The sequence below is a fragment of the Rhinatrema bivittatum genome, chromosome 3, assembly GCF_901001135.1.
Source record: "Rhinatrema bivittatum chromosome 3, aRhiBiv1.1, whole genome shotgun sequence".
In the NCBI taxonomy this organism is placed as follows: Eukaryota; Metazoa; Chordata; class Amphibia; order Gymnophiona; family Rhinatrematidae; genus Rhinatrema; species Rhinatrema bivittatum.
Window position 1 is genome coordinate 212,897,354 of NC_042617.1, and position 20,568 is coordinate 212,917,921.

Below are 20,568 nucleotides of genomic sequence, written 5' to 3' on the forward strand. Positions count from 1 at the left end.
GGCAAGGATGACCCTCTGGAGGCTTTTGCTGCAGACAAGAAGAAGGCCTAGTACCACGAAGCACCCTACACAGTCCCCTATGGGCTGGTCACGGACCACAACAGTGGCACGCCAGGAAAGATGGACGAGGAACCAGGGATTCAGGACATCAGGACTGGATCACAGAACATCAGGGACATCAAGATTGAATCATGGAACATCAGGACTGGAACACGGAACATCAGGACATCAGCAGAAACCAGGAACGAAACAACGAGGGATCCCATGAAGAACAAGGAATGGCAAGCAGGAGTGAAAACAAGAAGTCCTAGGGAGGACTAACCCCTTGCAAAGGCAAGGACAGAGTGAAAGCAGGGCCCTTAAGTACGGCTGAAGATCAGAAGACACCCAGGGAGGAGTCCAGGTGGGGCCCGGGGCATATCCGGCCGTGGGCCCTTTAAATATAGAAAGAAGATACGGCCCTGCCCCTTAGGAGAAGTGGGCAGGACCCTGGACAGCGGCGTCCCTGCCGCTGACACTGGAGAAGGAGGAGCAGGGCCAAGCCCCAACGTAGAGTAGCGGCGTCCTGCCACTCAAAGAGGAGAGCAGAAGATGGCTCCTGCTGCGGAGGTGAGGCCGGGGACTGCGGCATCCGGGCCGCAAAGCAAAGATGATGGCAGCGGTGGCACCAGCTGCATTGAGGAGCAGCAGCAGCCTCCTGCTGGGAAGGTAAGTGCCTGCTCATGGCTAGGCCCGCAAGCAGGAGTGTAACAATTGGTAGGCAGTTTGACAGGGAGAAGCGTTTATCCAGTTCTGCTTAAGGGAAGTGTGATTTGTTTTGGAACTTTGTAAATTTTTAGATTTTCTGGATTACAGTTGAATTACAGTATAGGTCAGCAACTTTCAAAGAAGAATGTGTGTGTAGGGTGTATATGTGTAATATACATATATACATAATGGGGTCCATATTCAGCCACTGAGTGGCTAGATAAGTTAGCTGGAATCATCTATCTGGCTAACTTAGCCGGGATATTTGGTGACACGGCAGTGCCACTGAATATACCTGGCTATCTTAAAAGTTAGTTAGATAGGTATATCCGGCTAACTTTAGACCTGCTTGCAGCATGGCTAGAGTTAGCCATTAGGTTCACCAGTTAACTCCGAATATTGGAACTCAACTGTCTTGGGTTCATACTCTGTCATGTAGCGCTGAGTGAGAAAATCTTTAATAAGGAGTTCCCTTATAGTTTACTCTCTCTCCCTAGTACCCCATGTCCTATAAATTTAACACATCATTGCTCCTAAGAGATAATGTAATAGTGAGAACAATAATTATTTATATAAAGATAGAGCAACTCAGTAAAATCAGACAAAGAAAGTATTCAATAAAGAATATACTTATTTATTATATATGAGTAGAGTGATCAAGCTTTCAAAAGATAGATACAGAAGATAAAATAGTTGTTGTTCTTACCAGTGATTTAAGTTCTGTGGCCCTGGCCTGCAACCTGCAAGTGCAGATTAGATGTGCAGTCACAAGCTCAGAAATCATAACATATTTATACCTTTCATTTATTTACATATTAAATTTCAGATATTTAATAAACATTGTTTATATTGTCTGAAGCAGTGCACATAATGTCTAAGAATTTAATAAAAACAGATACACAGATAAAAAGCATATAATATCTGAGAATTTAAAAACAAATCTACCTAAGTCTACCTGTTATCGATTGTTTATATTTGATGCCTTGTATGACTATATCATCATGAAAAGGAGCTGAATTAGCACTGAGTATGTGGCCTATAATCTTACTGTAAAGAACTTGTTTATCTTTAAAAAGAACACAACAAGCCTAATTAGTGGCTATCATAGACTCTGGTATTCCCTTGCTGTCTGGGATGTGAGCCAATTCTGGGAGTATGCCAAGTCTCAGAGATATGATTATTAGGAAAAAATGCACCTGTTCGTTTTGGCAGTTTGTCACTAAAATATTCCATTATTTGTTTACGGCTCATTTTAATATCTTTGGGTGAGAAACCAAGGGCAGAGTTGTCTATTTGCCTTCTAGCTCTCTGTGAATCAACTATGTTTACATTATGCTGTGCCGCAGGGAAAGCCGTTCTTTTTCTAACAGGTAATGTGGGTCTTGAGTTCAAATTAGAGGACTTTGACTGGGACCCTTGGGATATGGATTGGGGTACCCATAACACCGCAATGCCTACTGCCTGCCCCAGGAACATTCCTGACATATCTGGCTAAATTCTTGCCGGATAAAGAGTTATCCGGCTATAATTTAGCCGGATAAATCGCCAAATGTTACATCTAAGCCATTTAAATGGATAACTTTTCAGTTATATGTCTAAATGGCTTTTGAATATCCTACCATTATGGGGCGGATTTTCATACTCCGCGAATAGGCCTACTTTTGTTTGCGCTCCAGGCGCAAACAAAAGTACGCTGGATTTTAGTAGATATGCGCGGAGCCGCGCCTATCTGCTAAAAACCTGGATCGGCGCGCGCAAGGCTATCGATTTTGTATAGCCGGCGCGCGCCAAGCCGCGCAGCCTACCCCCGTTCCCTCCAAGGCCGCTCCGAAATTGGAGCGGCCTCGGAGGGAACTTCCTTTTGCCCTCCCCTCACCTTCCCCTCCCTTCCCCTACCTAACCCACCCACCCGGCTTTTTAATACATAAACAAACTGAAAAACATTTTGCTTATTGGTAACATCGTGAGTACTTTCATTGCACAAAACTAATACAAATTCTTTTGCCATTTCAAAACAAGGAAAATAGATTTATATTCACATCTTTAAACAAAACCTTAGTATGCAAAAGATCTATATAATTCTTTAACCATTATTTATATAATTCCAGTCTCACTCCCAGCAGAAAAATAATTGGGATCCCGAAACCATTTAAGGAACATATAAGGAAATCAATAATCTAACTTTACTGGTTGCACATAAACTGCAGTCAATATCAATATTTAGGTTATGATGTTAATTTTCCTGGCTTCAATAAACTCCTGCAATTGTTTAGGTATGAAAAACACAAATCGCTCATTATCTTTCATGCGGGATCCAAGATGGCCGCACGTATTGAGACCTGAGCGGAGGGTTTCGTCTTGTTTTGTTTTTTCCTGCTGAAACAAAATGCCTGCTAAGCGGAAAGGAAAAGTTCGGACTTACCCAACCGAACTTAAGCCTGCCATAACTATTCAGACTGAAATTACCCGCTTTGTGAGTCCTGCAGTCTTACAGGGAACCGAGGAAACTGGTGTGCAGGGCAACGTGGAACAGCTGCTCGAGCCGGCAGAGGAGGTGTCTCTAAGTCCGGAGCAAAGGGAGCCACCGACGCAGAGCTCAGTGGAGGCGGCGAGGGGTGGAGGCTTGGAGGCTTGTGCGTCCTTCCCGACCCCAGACCCTAACTCACCGATTACCGAAGGGTTAGAACCGGGATTCCAAACATCAAGCCCGGTGGAACATCGAAGCGCTGGTGGGCAGACTGAAAACAGTGAAAATCTGGGAGAAGGTACGTCCTCGCGAAGCGAAACGAAAAAAGATCTAATTACTATCCCCTCGAGGCCTGCTCAAGTGACTCTAGACTCCTTATGGGAGTTTATGGCCGGCATGGCTTCAGCAATAAACACCATGAATGAGAAATTGGAGTACACTAGCTCACAACACGCTCAAAAATCCGTAGATGTGCAAGCAAAGCTAGACGGATTAAAGGAGAAAGTTAGCGGATTGGAAGAGGAAAACAAGCAATTTCAACAATATAAAATCGCAGCAATAAAAGACAGTCAATCGCTCTCTAGACGTATGGAGTTTATTGAGAACAAATCCAGATATCTGAATCTTCGTATCATCAATTTTCCCAAAGTGGTGGGAGAAATCCCCTACACCACCTTGAAGAGATTCTTTATTGAAAGTTTGGAATTGACTGAGTTAAGTATGCCTTCCATTAATTCCTGCTTCTTTCTCCCCTCGTCGACGCGCCCAGGAAACCCTGAAAACGTTCCCTTTGCAGGGAACCTAACAGGATTTTTAGAGGACTCGACACTGGATGTTATAAATAGGGGGACGCTTTTGGTGTCCTTTATAACTGTCAAGGATATCCGCCTAGTAATGAAAGCATATTTTAGAAAATATCCGCTGAATTTTCATGAGGCTGCTGTAAAAATATTTCCTGATCTTGCACCAGCTACCCAAGCCAGGCGTCGGGGGTTTTTATCCCTCAGACAAGAGGCTAGGAGGCTGGGATACAATGTGAAAATACAGTTTCCTTGTAAAAGCCGTTCTTTTTCTAACAGGTAATGTGGGTCTTGAGTTCAAATTAGAGGACTTTGACTGGGACCCTTGGGATATGGATTGGGGTACCCATAACACCGCAATGCCTACTGCCTGCCCCAGGAACATTCCTGACATATCTGGCTAAATTCTTGCCGGATAAAGAGTTATCCGGCTATAATTTAGCCGGATAAATCGCCAAATGTTACATCTAAGCCATTTAAATGGATAACTTTTCAGTTATATGTCTAAATGGCTTTTGAATATCCTACCATTATGGGGCGGATTTTCATACTCCGCGAATAGGCCTACTTTTGTTTGCGCTCCAGGCGCAAACAAAAGTACGCTGGATTTTAGTAGATATGCGCGGAGCCGCGCGTATCTGCTAAAAACCTGGATCGGCGCGCGCAAGGCTATCAATTTTGTATAGCCGGCGCGTGCCAAGCCGCGCAGCCTACCCCCGTTCCCTCCGAGGCCGCTCCGAAATCGGAGCGGCCTCGGAGGGAACTTCCTTTTGCCCTCCCCTCACCTTCCCCTCCCTTCCCCTACCTAACCCACCCACCCGGCCCTGTCTAAGCCCCCACCTTACCTTTGTCGGGGGATTTACGCCTCCCGGAGGGAGGCGTAAATCCCCGCGCGCCAGCGGGCCTCCTGCGCGCCGGGCCGCGACCTGGGGGCGGGTACGGAGGGCGCGGCCACGCCCCCGGACCGCCCCGGGCCGTAGCCACGCCCCCGTACCCACCCCCAAAACGCTGCCGACACGCCCCCGAAACGCCGCGACGACCGGGCCCGCCCCCGACACGCCCCCCTCGGAGAACCCCGGGACTTGCGCGAGTCCCGGGGCTCTGCGTGCTTCGGTAGGCCTATGTAAAATAGGCTCACCGGCGCGCAGGGCCCTGCTCGCCTAAATCCGCCCGGTTTTGGGCGGATTTAGGCGAGCAGGGCTCTGAAAATCCGCCCCTTTATGTATAATTTTTATTGAGAATTTTTCAATATGAAAACAGAAAAAGATAGGGAAATACATTTTCTTTAAAAATATTTCTCATATTTTTTAATAGTTCTGGATCCCTCATTTTGCTGCCCTTTTATACCCTTTCTGATGCCTGTCAAGAGACGATCTGGAAATGTAGAAACTATAAGGATCATCAAATAGATTGTTGCTAAGAAAGGAATGAACAGATCTTAATAAAGTGGTATGCAACTCTGGTCCTTGAGAACCACAAACAGATCTGGGTTTCAGTGTTTCCACATTTTAATACTTACATACGTTTGGTCTAAATATTAAATTCATTTGTATATTTTGGTTATCTTGAAAACTTATCTGTTTTGTAGCTGTTGAGGACAAAAATGGCACACTCCTGCTTTAGTGCATGCCAGCCTAAAAATTAGATAGAAAATATCTTTTTTTGAGGTTGAGGGAAAGTGAGCTAGCAGTTTCCTGCTGCTGCTTTGAGCTTTCAGCTCAGCTGGAATTGGAGCTGGGATCCAGCATCACGAACCTTCATTTGCAGCTACACCTAGATTTTTTTCCTGTTTTATAATCCCCTCCTAGCTCAGTCATTGCAGCAACAGTCCTCAGCCAGGGCATATGTGCTAGGACTCCTTCCAAAATCCTGCCATTGTGGGCCTGAATTCTGGCCACTAAGTGTCCTAAGCTCAGGATCACAAAAAGCTAACTGACATCTCCCCAACTAGCAATGACTTGCAAAACAATTGTTTATAGTTGCCTGTTGCGCATTTCCTTAAAAACGCTTTCTTAATCCAATTCCTTCTACTTTCAATTGTCCTGAATTACTCTCCCTGTTCATTGTAACTTTCATGCTTATAATTTTGTTTTTTTCCCCTGGTTTTGATGTAAACCGGTACGATAAGACATGGTCTTGAGCATCGGTATATTTAATTAAATAAATAAATAAATAAATAAATAAATAAATCAATCAATCAATCAATCAATCTCTGGTGGAAACATGGTGAAAATTATCATATGAATTTAAGGGGAAGCAGGCTTTTGGTGGGCAGAACCAGAAAGGAGAATACTAGTTTACCATAATTGGGCTTCCATAGCTGTAGCTTCCAGAAGTCATCTGCTGCCAAAACCGTGACTGAAAAATGTTGCCAGATGCTGTAATGAGGCAGCTCTCTTCAAAGTTAGTAAAATTGTCATTGAAGTGAAGCGCCACCAAAGCTGCTGAAAAAATGCTACAGGAAAAGTGTGGAGAAGGAATGCACCATGGTGCAAGAAGAAAAAGGGAGACATCTTTTAAGACCATGGTAAACTTCAGACTCTTTCCTATTGTTCCTACATCACCAAAAAGTCCTGCTGCTCCTTTGACTGTGACCCAGCATCACTAACCCATCCCCTGCTAGCCCACCGAAAGGTTGTACTGCTGGAAGAGAAGATGAGAATGACGAGCAAAGGTCAGGGGGAAGGGCAACCACATTATAGCACAACTCTGCACTGTCAGTATCACATCCAGTATTGCCTCTCCACATCATGCATTGACAGAGAAATGTTTGGATTCTGTTATCCCACTACATCTAGGAGATCCCTTAGCTGGTTTTATTACTGATGTTTTGATAGAGGCATTTTAACTATTATGAAATTTTAACTATTTATAGGATACTATATTAATATATTTGTGATTAGTAATTTTAATGTATTATGTACTTATATTCAATGTAAATTATATCTGTGATTCATTGGTATGTGGTATTCATTTGCTGTGCATTGCTCTGTGCAAACTATGTACGAGCAATTTATAAATTTGAGAAAATAAATATTTATCTAGTTTCCCTTTCAAAGTAAAGGTAAGTTTTTCAAGCAATGCAGTTTCTTTAACTTGAACTGCCAGAATTTAAGCTGAGGAACACTTCCAAAAGCATGCATTGGTAAAACTTGTAGTATGTGTAAGTTGATTTAGGTTTATTGAATTGAAAGAAAGTCTGGAGCCTCACAATATAATTTTTTAAACCTTCCAACTGAATTGTCTAAATGATGCTAGTACTTCTCTTTTAATCTGCTATACACATAAAAGAGCATGTGTAAGGAATGTTCTTTTTACAGGCTTTTTGTGGTCATAAACTCCATGATGTATTAACAGCCCCGGGAACAGCAGACCTGACTGCAGATGTTGATTTCAGTTTCTTACGAAGAATGGCAGAGGGAAAAGTAGCCTCTCTTGGACCTATTACACAACAGGAATTTTTAAAGAATATGGGCATCGACACCAGACTGAAGGTATCCATATAAAGATTGCAATGATTCTCACTTTCATATGACTAGTGGTACATCTGTTCTTTTATATTTAATGGCGTTTGGTTGCCGTGACAGGTAAAATCTTCGTATTTAATGTACTGTATCTAAATGTATTATTATTAAAAATATTGGTAAGATTTTAATTATAAAAACTTCTTTTCATTTACATTAGTAAGACTAGCACAGCATCAATTTGCTTAGTGAGCTCTTGCAAAATTCAATTTTCAACATTTATGTAATGTCAGCAGAGTAAAGGAGAACTGGTTCAACCAGAGATCAATAGAAACAGCAAAGAGAGCTTGGCATAATGAATGCAATAAGCAGCAACAAAAGAAATTAAAAAATCTATTGGACATTTTCAATGCTTTTCCCCTATTTCTCATCCTATTTCCCCATCTGATTTTACCAACAAGCCATCATGGGACAAGCATTGGCATTTTCTTCAAGGACAAGCAGGATAGTAGTCCTCACACATGGACGACATCAGATGAAGCCCGATGTGGAAAACTTTGACTAGACACAGTGAGCATGCTCAGCATGCCCTATACCACGAGTCCATGTGGGGTCCCTTTTCAGTCTCTTCTTTTCTGTGGAGCTGTGAGCCTCGCAGTTGACTGAGCTCTTAAAAAGTTTGGCTTTTTGGCCTAGTGGAAAACTTCTCTTTGTTCCATCACCAGGTCCCTCTCGGTGCCTTCACATAGTGTCCCCAGTCGGGGTTTTCAATGTCTTCAGGCGGTGCCTCGGTACCCGCTGGTCATCGATGCACACCGCAACCGTTCTGACCTTAAGCCCTTTTGTTTTCCTCCGTCATGGCCATGTCCAGTTTTCAACGATGCCCCCAGTGCCCACGGACTGTCTATCACCGATCTGCATGAAGTCTGCATCTTCTGTCTGGGGCCGTTGCATGACATCCGGGGTTACCGCTTGTGTGACCAGATAACCGCGAAGGGACAGTGGCTTCGTCTTTATAGGAGGAGCACCTCTTCGGGTCGAAGACGTCAGACCTATCGCTACCTGCATTGGCGGCATCAGCATTTAAGAACCTTGGAGCCACACTGGTGGACACCTTACCATCGAAATAGGCAGGATTGTCTGTTCCATTGAGGTCACTGGTGGATAGGGGCACCGGAGACCGATCACTGTTGATCTCCTCCAGATTGAGGCAGCCAGGTTCATCGTTTTCAACCTCAGCACCGGAAAAAGACTGGGACAAGCATCATGGGAAAACCAAGAAGCATCGGCTAATGCTCTGCCAGGCATGGGGATGCACTAGAGTTTGCCATGATGCCCTTAAAGCAACCCCATGGCAAGGAGCAGCAGTCCTCCATTGATGCCCAGGATCTGTGACGGTCTCCAACGGCCCTGGTGTGAATTGCTGATCTCCCCCTCGAGGGTCTGAGGAAGATCTGGCCATCCCTCCTTCCTCCCAGTTGGTGTCGGCATTAGCAACATTCAAGGAAAAGCTGGAGCGACAAGTCAGCAGGCGTTACAGAGCCACGGTCCTGTGGTACCAATGGCATTGGAGCCGGTACCGCTCATTTTCATGCCACTTCTGGAGAAGCTCAGAGTGCTCATCAGTGCCTTACCAACCCAGCTGGCATAGGTTCCCAGGCGGGGCACCGGGGCCGCCTCCTACCAATTCGTTGGTCATTGCTGGTTCCTCTGAGGAAGAAGCTGCACTGAGGCTGGCAGGATCTCTGAGGCCTATAGGCCCCTGTCCATTTGCATCGTGCCTGCACCTCTGGACGTTGGCCGAGCACCTAGGGACCCATCCCCTGTGACTTACAATGAGGATGAGGGTCCCTATGACCCCAGGGGATGATCAGACAGAGTCTTCCTCCGAGGACTCGAATGGTCTCCCTTCAGACCCTTCTCCTCCAGAGGAGCGAAGGAAGTCTCCACCTAAGGACTTAACCTTCGCAGGTTTTGTGAGGTTGATGGCGGAGGCCATCCTGTTCCAGCTGTTGATGGAGGAGGATGCCAGGCACAAGATGCTTGAGATCGTTCAATTTGTGGAGGCTCCTAAGGAGATTGTTGTGGTCCCAGTACACGAGATCGTTTTGGAGTTGCTGCTGAGGATTTGGGAACACCCCCTCACAGTGCCTCCTGTCAGTAGGCAGGCAGACGGAGTTTACCTTGTTCAGAAGACTGTTGGATTCAATAAGCATCAGCTGCCCCACCAGTCGGTGGTGGTTGAATTCTCCCTCAAGAGTCCAAGCATTCTCGGACCCACTCCTCAGCGCTGCCAGGGAAGGACCACAGAGCGATGGACACTCTTAGAAGGAATATGTTCGAAGGAACCATGCTTATTACCTGCATCGCTGCCTACCGGTTCTATATGAGCCGATATTCACAGGACATCTGGAAGCAAGTGCAGGAGGTGGCTGGGCAGCTGCCTCAACAGCAGCAAGACCACCTCATGCCGCTGGTGAGCAAGGATTTGAAGTGTGGAAAACACGAGGTCCATGAGACCTACAATGTTTTCAAGACGGCATTGAGAGTCTCTGCAGTGGGAATTGGCGCCCGCAGAATGGCATGGCTGCAGGCTTCAGATCTCCAGTTGGAGGTACAGGAACATCTCACTGACACGCCATGTACAGGTGAGAATCTCTTTGGAGATAGGATGAGGGATGCTGTGACCCAACTTTGGGATCATCATGACACCCTCCAACAACTCTCTGCCAGCGCTCCAGACCCACCATCTTCTTCTAGGAGACTGTCAAGGCAGGAGCCAAGGAAGTCCTTTCACCAAAGAAAGTACTATCCTTCACCTCCTTGATCCTATCCTCAGCATCAGAGCTCTCGTGACCATCCCAGTCAGCAGAGAGCTCTCAAGCCCCAGCCTGCTCCTTAGTCAAACCTGGGGATGGGATTTTGACTGGGCCATAGGGAGTATCAGCCAGTCACCTGTATCCAGAGTGATAGATCCTCCAGTTGGGGGCAGGCTGCAGTTCTTCGTGAACCAGTGGCCCAGTGTAACCTCGGACCAGTGGGTTCTGTCCATCGTCCATCAGGGGTACCAATTAAATCGAATGGTTGTCCCACCAACTTGCCCTCTATGCCCGTATTGGAGTCTGCAATGCATCAGGAAGTTCTACTAGCAGAACTTTCCTCCCTCTTAACAGCCAGAGCGGTTGAGCCTGTTCCACCACAGCAAAGAGAGTGGGCATTTTACTCCAGATACTTCCTGATTCCAAGGAGAACAGGAGGATTTCGTCCCTTCCTAGACCTGAGGGCCTTGGAAGAAACGTTCAAGATGGTTTCCCTGGACACCTTGATTCCCCTTTTGCAAAAAGGGGACTTGCTATGCTCCCTTGACCTATAGGACGCATACATCTACATCGAGATCTTCCATGGTCACAAGAAGTATCTCCAGTTTGTAGTGGGGGAACAGCAGTTCCAGTACCGGGTGTTGTCTTTCGGGCTCGCGTCTGCCTCATAGGTATTCACGAAATGCTTGGCCATGGTGGCAGCACACCTCGGCAGACTGGGAGTGCATGTTTTTCCCTATCTGGACGATTGGCTGGGGCAGCCAGGTCCATGCACTTGACCATTCAGGTGTTGAAGTCACTTGGGTTCATTCTCAACTACCCAAAGTCCCTTCTTAGTCCATCACCTTAATTGGACTTCATTGGAGCCCTGCTAGACATGGTTTAGGCCAAGGTCTTTCTGCCATGCCAGAGGGCTATCAAAGTAGCGGCCATTGCAACAGAAATTCAAAAGAGCCAGCAGATATCAGCTTGGCACATGTTAAGGTTGTTGGGCCACATGGCCGTGACCGTCCATGTTACTCCCTTGATATGATTACGCATGCGCAGAGCTCAATGGACCCTGAGGTCTCAGTGGCAGCAAGCCACACAGAGCCTCCAAGATCACATCCAAGTCACCTCGTCCCTCTGGGACTCCTTGTCCTCATGGCGGGTACTTTCCATTCTGGAACAGGGAATCTCCTTTCAGTCTTCCCATTCAAATTGTGTTAACCACGGATGCATCTACCCTGGGGTGGGAAGCTCATGTGGATGGGCTCGGCACCCAGGGCATATGGTTCACTCAGGAACGTTCTTGTCAAATCAACTTCCTGGAGCTCCGGCGATCAAGTACATGCTATAGGCTTTCAGAGATCAGCTATCCAACAAAGTTGTCCTGATCCAGATTGACAACCAAGTAGCAATATGGTATGTCAACAAGCAGGAAGGCACAGGATCGTACCTCCTGTGTCAAGAAGTGGTCCAGATCTGGTCAAGGGCCCTGTCCCAAGAAATGATGCTCAGGGCCATGTAAATTGCTGGAACGGAGAATGTGGTAGCGGACAGGCTGAGTCGAGCCTTCAGACCCCATGAGTAGTTCCTGGACCAGGAGGCAGCTAATCGGATATTCTACCTCTGGGGGAGCCCAGATGTAGATCTGTTCGCATCCCCCTTCAACAGGAAGGCACCTCAATTCTGCTCCTTGCACAGGGCAGATGGCAAACCAGCCTCGAATGCCCTTACCTGCCGTTGGGGCACAGGTCTTCTCTATGCATATCTTCCGATTCCCTTAGTGGTGAAGAATCTCATGAAGCTTCCCAGGATAGAGGGACTATGATTCTCATAGCCCCTCTTTGGCTGAGACAGGTCTGGTTTCCACTCCTTTGGGAGTTGTCTATCTGAAGACCAGTCAGTCTGGGGACTTCCCCATATCTCATCTCGCAGGATCAAGGCAGGCTGCAGCATCCCAACCTCCAGGCTCTGTCGCTCACCACGGCCAAGCATTTCGTGAATAGATGAAAATCCTTTTACAGTAGAAAATGTGTGGGAAGAACTAAAGAACCTGAAAGTGGACAAAGCCATGGGGCCTGATGGGATTCATCCAAGGATATTGAGGGAGCTCAGAGATGTTCTGGCGGGTCCGCTGTGTGACCTGTTCAATAGATCCCTAGAAACGGGAGTGGTGCCGAGTGATTGGAGAAGAGCGGTGGTGGTCCCGCTTCACAAGAGTGGGAACAGGGAAGAGGCAGGCAACTACAGACCGGTTAGCCTCACTTCGGTGGTGGGAAAAGTAATGGAGTCACTGCTGAAAGAGAGAATAGTCAACTATCTACAGTCTGGAGAATTGATGGACCAGAGGCAGCATGGATTCACCAGGGGAAGATCCTGTCAGACAAATTTGATTGACTTTTTTGACTGGGTAACCAAGGAATTGGATCAAGGAAGAGCACTAGATGTCATCTACTTGGATTTCAGCAAAGCTTTTGATACGGTTCCGCACAGGAGACTGGTGAATAAAACGAGAAGCTTGGGAGTGAGTGCCGATGTGGTGACCTGGATTGCAAATTGGTTGACGGACAGAAAACAATGTGTGATGGTAAATGGAGCCTTCTCTGAAGAGAGAGCGGTTTTAAGTGGTGTGCCGCAAGGATCGGTGTTGGGACCTGTCCTGTTCAATATCTTTGTGAGCGACATTGCGGACGGGATAGAAGGTAAGGTTTGTCTTTTTGCGGATGACACTAAGATCTGCAACAGAGTGGACACGCCGGAAGGAGTGGAGAGAATGAGACGGGATCTAAGGAAACTGGAAGAGTGGTCGAAGATATGGCAGCTGAGATTCAATGCCAAGAAGTGCAAAGTCATGCATATGGGGAGTGGAAATCCGAATGAACTGTACTCGATGGGGGGGGAAAGGCTGATGAGCACGGAGCAGGAGAGGGACCTTGGGGTGATAGTGTCTAATGATGTGAAGACAGCGAAACAATGCGACAAGGCGATAGCAAAAGCCAGAAGAATGCTGGGCTGCATAGAGAGAGGAATATCAAGTAAGAAAAGGGAAGTGATTATTCCCTTGTACAGGTCCTTGGTGAGGCCTCACCTGGAGTACTGTGTTCAGTTCTGGAGACCGTATCTACAAAAAGACAAAGACAAGATGGAAGCGGTACAGAGAAGGGCGACCAGGAAGGTGGAGGATCTTCATAGGATGACGTACGAGGAGAGATTGAAGAATCTAAATATGTACACCCTGGAGGAGAGGAGGAGCAGAGGTGATATGATACAGACTTTCAGATACTTGAAAGGTTTTAATGATCCAAAAACAACGACAAACCTCTTCCGTAGGAAAATAATCAGCAGAACCAGGGGTCACGATTTGAGGCTCCAGGGAGGAAGATTCAGAACCAATGTCAGGAAGTATTTCTTCACGGAGAGGGTGGTGGATGCCTGGAATGCCCTTCCGGAGGAAGTGGTGAAGACCAGAACTGTGAAAGACTTCAAAGGGGCGTGGGATAAACACTGCGGATCCATAAAGTCAAGAGGCCACCAATGAAGAGTGGGTGACTCGCCAGAATGATGGCTATTGACACAATACCCTTACTAAATAAACATACACATGCTTACTGTGACTCCTACATTGCTCTAAGCTTCAACAGCAAGAGGTAATGGAAAAAAGGATTTGCACTCATAAAGAGGGGAGTAGCTGGCTTGTTACGGCGGTTACTACCCCAAACCAAATATGCCTGATACTTCACTTTCAATGCATATACAGCATAGCTCTCTGCTTCAATGACAGGGGAGAAGAATAACTGATACTTCACACATCCAGCAGAGCTCTCTGCTACAACGGCAAAGGAGAAGAAAAAGGGTTCGCACTCAAAACGCGGGGAGTAGCTGGCTTGTTACGGCGGTTACTACCCCAAACCAAATGTGCCTGATACTTCACTTTCCATGCATATCCAGCATGGTTCTCTCCTGCATCGGCATGGGAGAAAGACTGATACATCACGCATTTCCAGCATAGCTCTCTGCTTCAAGGGCAGGGGGAAAAAAAAAAAAAAAAACCTGATGCTTCACGCATATCCTGCATAGCTTCAACGACAGGGGTGAAGAAAAAAAAGGATTCGCAATCACAAAGCGAGGAGTAGCTGGCTTGTAACGGCGGTTACTACCCCAACCAAATGTGCCTGATACTTCACTTTCAATGCATATCCAGCATGGCTCTCTGCTTCTACAGCAGGGGAGAAGAAAAAAAAACAAAAAACAAAAAAACCAACAAGAGCTGTACAACATAGTCTAGGTAAAACAAATAAGCATGGGTGTAGCTTGCTTATCGCGGCGGTTACTGCCCCTACTACCCCTAACTAATCAAGCTAGATATTTCACTTGCATGCAGCTCCATCACTGCTCTCTACATTAATGGTGGGGGTGGAAGGGGAATAGAACAAGGAGCTAAGAGTAACAGATAAGAATGAGAGAAAAAATGTGTGAGGCTTGCTGGGCAGACTGGATGGGCCATTCGGTCTTCTTCTGCCGTCATTTCTATGTTTCTATGTTTCTATGTTTCTATAATAATGCAACTCCAATGGCAAGAGGAAATGTGGAAATAAGAATTTGCAACCACATAAAAGCAGGGGAGTAGCTGGCTTGTTACGGCGGTTACTACCCCAAACCAAAAAATACCTGATACTTCACTTTCAATGCAAATCCAGCAGAACTCTCTGCTTAAACGGCAGGGGAGGAAGTTTAACACCACACATATCCAGCATAGCTCTCTGCTTCAACGGCAGGGGAGCAAGGCTGATATTTCACTTCAATGCAAAGCCAGCATAGCTCTCTGCTTCAATGACAGGGGAGAATGAAGAAAGGTTGATCTATATTCAGGCAACAATCAACAAGGACTGAATTACACAGTCTGAATAAACAGATAAGCATGGGTGTAGCTTGCTTATTGCGGTGGTTAATACCCCTAACTAAATTAAGCTATTTCACTTGGATGCATTTCCAACACTGCTCTCTACATTAATGGTGGGGGTGGAAGGGAAATAGAATAAAAAAAGGTTACTAAGAGCCAAGAGAAACAGATAAGTATGTGAGAGAAAAAAAAAGTGCAGAAGCTTGCTGGGCAGACTGGATGGGCCGTTTGGTCTTCTTCTGCCGTCATTTCTATGTTTCTATGTTTCTATGGATGTTGAGATTTTAATTCTGCAGCTGCTTGATCTTTCGGAAGATGTGTCTCTGGTTCTGGTGGCTTCTAGAAAGCATTCCACTAGAAAGTCTTATGGACTGAAGTGGAGAAGGTTTTCTGTGTGGTGTGAGCAGAAGACCCTAGATATATTCTCCTGCCCCACACAAAACTGCTTGATTACCTTCTATACCTATCGGAGGCTGAATTGAAGACCACCTCCGTTAGGGTCCATCTTAATGTGATTGGTGCTTATCACCACAGAGTAGATGGTACTCCCATCTCTGTACAGCCTATTGTTATATGTTTCATGTGAGACCTGCTTCAATTGAAACCTCCCCTAAGACCTCCCACTGTGTCTTGGGACCTCAGTGTGGTGGTAGCTCAGCTAATGAAAGCTCCTTTTGAGCCACTATGCACCTGTGGCTTGAAGTACCTGACCTGGAAGGTCATATTTTTGGTGATGATCGCTTCAGCGTGCTGGGTCAGCGAGCTCCAGGCCTTAGTGACTTATCCACAGTATCCTAAATTCTATCATGACAGAGTGGTCTTGCATACACACCCTAGGTTCCTACCTAAGGTGGTTATGAATTTCCTTCTTAACCAGTCAGTTGTCCTGCCAATATTATTGCCCAGGGCTGGTGCAAGGGTATTGGTCGCCCTAGACGAGCCTTGCGCTGCCGCCCCCCACCTGGTCACGCCCCCTTCCCGGTTGCGCCCCCTAGCTGTTTCAGCGCCGACTGTGTGCTTCTCAGGGCTGCGAGCATCGCGCCTGAGAAGCGAACAGTCTCTATTTCTCTTTGCCATGAGTGGGATAGGCCCCGCTTGCGGCACCACGTGGCTGCTCTTTGGCGCCCCCTACGGCTCGGTGCCCTAGGCAATCGCCGAAGTTCGCCTAATGGACGCGCCGGCCCTGCCCAGGCCTCATTCACACAAAGGCGAACAAGCAATTCACAGTTTGGACTGCAAGCGAGCCTTAGCCTTCTATCTGTAGCGGACAGAAGCCCAAACAGTCCACCTAACTTTTTGTTTCTATTGATAAGAATAGGTTGGGCGTTTCCGTTGCCCAACGGACACTATCCAGTTGGCTAGCAGATTACATCTCTTTCTGTTGTACCCGGCAGGACTGCATCTTGAGGGTCCTGTCAAGGCTCATTGTATCAGAGCCATGGCAGCATCTGTGGCCCACTTGCGATCAGTTCCCGTGGAGATATGCAAGGCTGCGATGTGGAGTTCTCGCCAGACATTCATATCTCATTTCTGTCTGGTTAGGAATGGCCGATACGACAGTATGTTCAGCCAGGCTATTCTCAGAAACCTGTTCGAGGTGTAGAATCCAACTCTCCCAACCTAGGGCCCATTGCTTGGGTTCAGGTTGTCTCCCTCTCTGTTACCAACAGCGGCGGTGGTGTTGTGCTCGTTGTCACCTGCTTAGGTGTCTTTTGGTCCCCTTTTGTGTTGGGGAGCAGTCTAGCTAGGGATTCACACATGTCTGAGGACTACCATCCTGCCTGTCCTTGGAGAAAGCAATTGCTTACCTGTAACATGTGTTCTCCAAGGACAGCAGGATGTTAGTCCTCATGAAACCCGCCTGCTACCCCACAGATTTTGGTTTCTATTATTTTTATTTTTCATCGTAATGCTATGTTACGAGACTGAAGAGGGACTCTGCATGAACGCATGATATAGGGCATGCTGAGCATGCTCAATGTGCCTAGTCAAAGTTTCGGACTCCATCTGATGTTGTCACCCATGTGTGAGGACTAACATCTTGCTGTCCTTGGAGAACACCTGTTACAGGTAAGCAACTCGGCTTTCTCTTACATTTCTTCTAGATCAAATATTGCAGCAGCAGCCTCTTATGGCTGAAAGAGTAGTATTTAACTCTCCCTAAACTTTTTCTGCAGTGGTGTTTTTAGGACCGGTAAAGGTCCATATTCAAAAGCATTTAGCTGGCCCATCATAAAATAAAACGTAATAACCATTACACTTAATACAATAATGGGGGTGAGCCCAACATAAATAATTACTACGAATTCACAAAAGAGATAAAGGGGCAGTTTCTAATCTATTAGAACATAAGAACATGCCATACTGGGTCAGACCAAGGGTCCATCAAGCCCAGCATCCTGTTTCCAACAGTGGCCAATCCAGGCCATAAGAACCTGGCAAGTACCCAAAAACGAAGTCTATTCCATGTTACTGTTGCTAGTAATAGCAGTGGCTATTCTTTCTGGCTTAACACTGCTGATCCTACCTTATCCAAAATCACCTCACTTTTATCCTTCAAAAATATTTCTAGGTGTGAAGGTTCCGAAAAAATATACTTTTTCCCTTGAAAATTAATAAAACACTTACTAGGATATTTTAAGAAAAATGCAGCTCCTAATTCCAAGGTTTTATTTTTCAAGGTTAAAAATTGTTTTCTCCTGGCCTGAGTAGGCTTGGAGACATCAGGGAAAATGAAAACCTTCTACCCGCAGAATAATATATCTTTATTTTTAAAGAATTTATCAAGTATAAACTCTTTCTCCCTTTCTAATACAAAGGATACAAACATTGTAGTTCTCTTATTTATAACATCGATGGATTCCTCCAAAAAAGTAGATATACCTGATGTACTCTCATCCTCCCTCCCAGTTATATTACTCATTTGAATAGGAAAGTAGGACATTTTTTAAATAGATGGTATCTCTTCACGCAAGAATTTCCCTCAAATATTTCACAAACATCTCATATGGTGAGAGCTGTCTAGTATATGGGAAAATTTATGAAACGTAAATTTTTTGCTCTAATAAGATTTTCTAGATTTTCCATATCTGTATGTAATATCATGTTATCAGATGTATGTGCATTTTCCAACATTTATATATTATTTACTTCTATGGATAAACTCTTTTAACAGATGATTGTATATTATTTAATCTTTCCCCTGTTCTTTTAGGATCCTGATTATATTGTATTACAAATTGTTACGCTGTTTATTTACATTATGCACAGAGATGTGATTTTGTTTAAACAAATGAAATATTCAATAAAGAGAAAATTATAAAAAAAAAAAAATCATTTAGCTGGCTAATAAGTTATCCAGATAGATTTTAGTTGGCTAAATTAGGGATGTTCTGGGGGTATAACTGGGAGGAGTAGAGTTAGACCGATAAGTTCTCTGATGTGACTTATCCGGCTACCTCTATCCGACCCATAGACCTTTCCTAAAGTTAGCCAAATACACTTATCTGGTTAACTATAAGATAGCCAGGAATATTCAGCGGCACGGCTGTGCCACTGAATATGCAGTGCTAGTTAGGCAGATAAGTTTATCCAGCTAACTGACCGAGCCGCACAGTGGCTGAATAGGGACCTCACACTTGTTATTAATATAAAACTACTTCAGAATTTTGGCAACAGAATTCTCTTATTCTATAGAGCTTTGCCCTTACATTTCCCTAGAGAGTTAGGACCTTCACTGATGTAGGCACATTGTATTATAGACATGTTATACTTTGCTTCTTAATTACAAGACAAAAAGGCAAAGTGCCTAACATTTAAAATCAAAGTTGTAATATTTTGTGGTTTATAAATAAATTTATACATACATTTCTCAAGTGGTTTCTAATTTTTTTCCTAAATAAGCATTTTATATATCACCTCTACACAGTTCTTTAGAGTCAAACAGAACACTTGTTCCAATGTACTAGATATAGTGGATTAATGCAATCTTACACTACTGATAGAAATATAACTCACAACTAATGTGGTTTGTTTGTTTCAGGTGCTGGTGGAGAATTCAAAAGATTCCGCTACCTGCCAGCAACTGCTCAGTGGCTATGATATGCTAACAAATCCTGAAAAAATGGGGTCTCGATTTAAGTTTTTCGCCATGCTACCACAGATTAGACTATTAACCATGGACCAGCAAATTGTATCAAAAAAATCAAAATCCCTTCAACTACCTGTTGCCGGTTTTAGTAAACTTGTGTTCCAATAAATCTGAGTGAGAAACAGAACTAAGTTTTGGTGGTACTGGGCTAGTTACCCTAAGAATGTATCTTCTCTGTAAAATGTGTAAATAAAAGTACATTTCTTAAACTATTTATATATTCTGTTAATAACATCGTAGAGGAACTTCATTTTTAAACACAAGAATTACTGCTTTTTCATCAAAAGAAGCAGCTTGTATGTATGTATATATGTGTGTGTGTGTGTGTGTATATATATATATATATATATATGATGTCTCTTTGTAGCCCTCCTTCTTTCTCACTGGGCAACTGCAGGAACACTCGCTGACCTGAAGGCTTGGCAAAGGATGGCACACAAACCATACAAAAAAGGGCTTGAAATACTCAAAATATACTGAAGAGAAAAGAGAAATATGATAAACATGCAAATATCTGACCTGATTAATAAATCACAAGAAGTGGAAATTTTCCATAGAAAAAGAATTTCAAGGACAAAAAACATGATATGAAGGAGAAAGGTCCAGAGGAAATATGAGAAAAATACTGCTTTACAGAAAGGGTGATAGGTGCCTGTAACAACCTACCATCAGAATTCAAGTATGTTTAGGACAGATATGGAGGATGGTGATAGGAACAGGGTTGAGTGCCTACATTATTGTAACCAGGTATGCATGCACTGGAGAACAGAGGCAAGGGGAGAATTGATAAGAATAAAAAGTTAGATAAAGAAAACACAACCTAATGACACAGCAGGCCATGGAGAAGTTGGATTGATACCAGCAGATCCTAAACGGGTTGGTGTTAGCCAGGTACTATCCAGCAAGGTGATAAGGAGAAAATAAGGTGCAAACTTATGGAAAGTACCCACAGAACCTGAATGTCATCTACTTTTCAGTGTCACAAAAGGTGGAATATAAATTTTTAAAAAAGATTATATCTGAAGCACACCATTATAGAACTGTGGGCCATGGGGTAACTGGGTTGGTACCAGCAGGCTGCATGTCACAAGAAACCAACCATGTTGGTGGCAGCCAGAAATTGTCCAGAAAGGCCATGGGGACTTAAGAAGTTGGATGTTCAAGCAACCTCATTAATTTTGGTAGCTGTTTAGTAGGGGTGTGCATTCGTTTTGAACGCATATGTAAAACGCAACT

The 20,568-nt window shown here is 44.9% G+C and overlaps 1 protein-coding gene across 2 annotated transcripts in view; it reads left to right on the plus strand.

Moving 5' to 3' along the window:
- The window catches only part of NDUFAF7 (NADH:ubiquinone oxidoreductase complex assembly factor 7), a 144,252-nt gene extending 124,706 nt beyond the window's left edge, over nt 1-19,546 (plus strand). For both annotated transcript variants that reach the window (XM_029594156.1, XM_029594157.1), the window contains exons 9-10: nt 7,335-7,508; nt 19,225-19,546. In XM_029594156.1, coding sequence (XP_029450016.1) covers nt 7,335-7,508; nt 19,225-19,440 — 390 coding nt within the window. In that variant the 3' untranslated portion in view covers nt 19,441-19,546. The remainder of the gene's footprint in view (nt 1-7,334; nt 7,509-19,224) is intronic.
- The last annotated feature ends 1,022 nt before the right edge of the window (nt 19,547-20,568 follow it).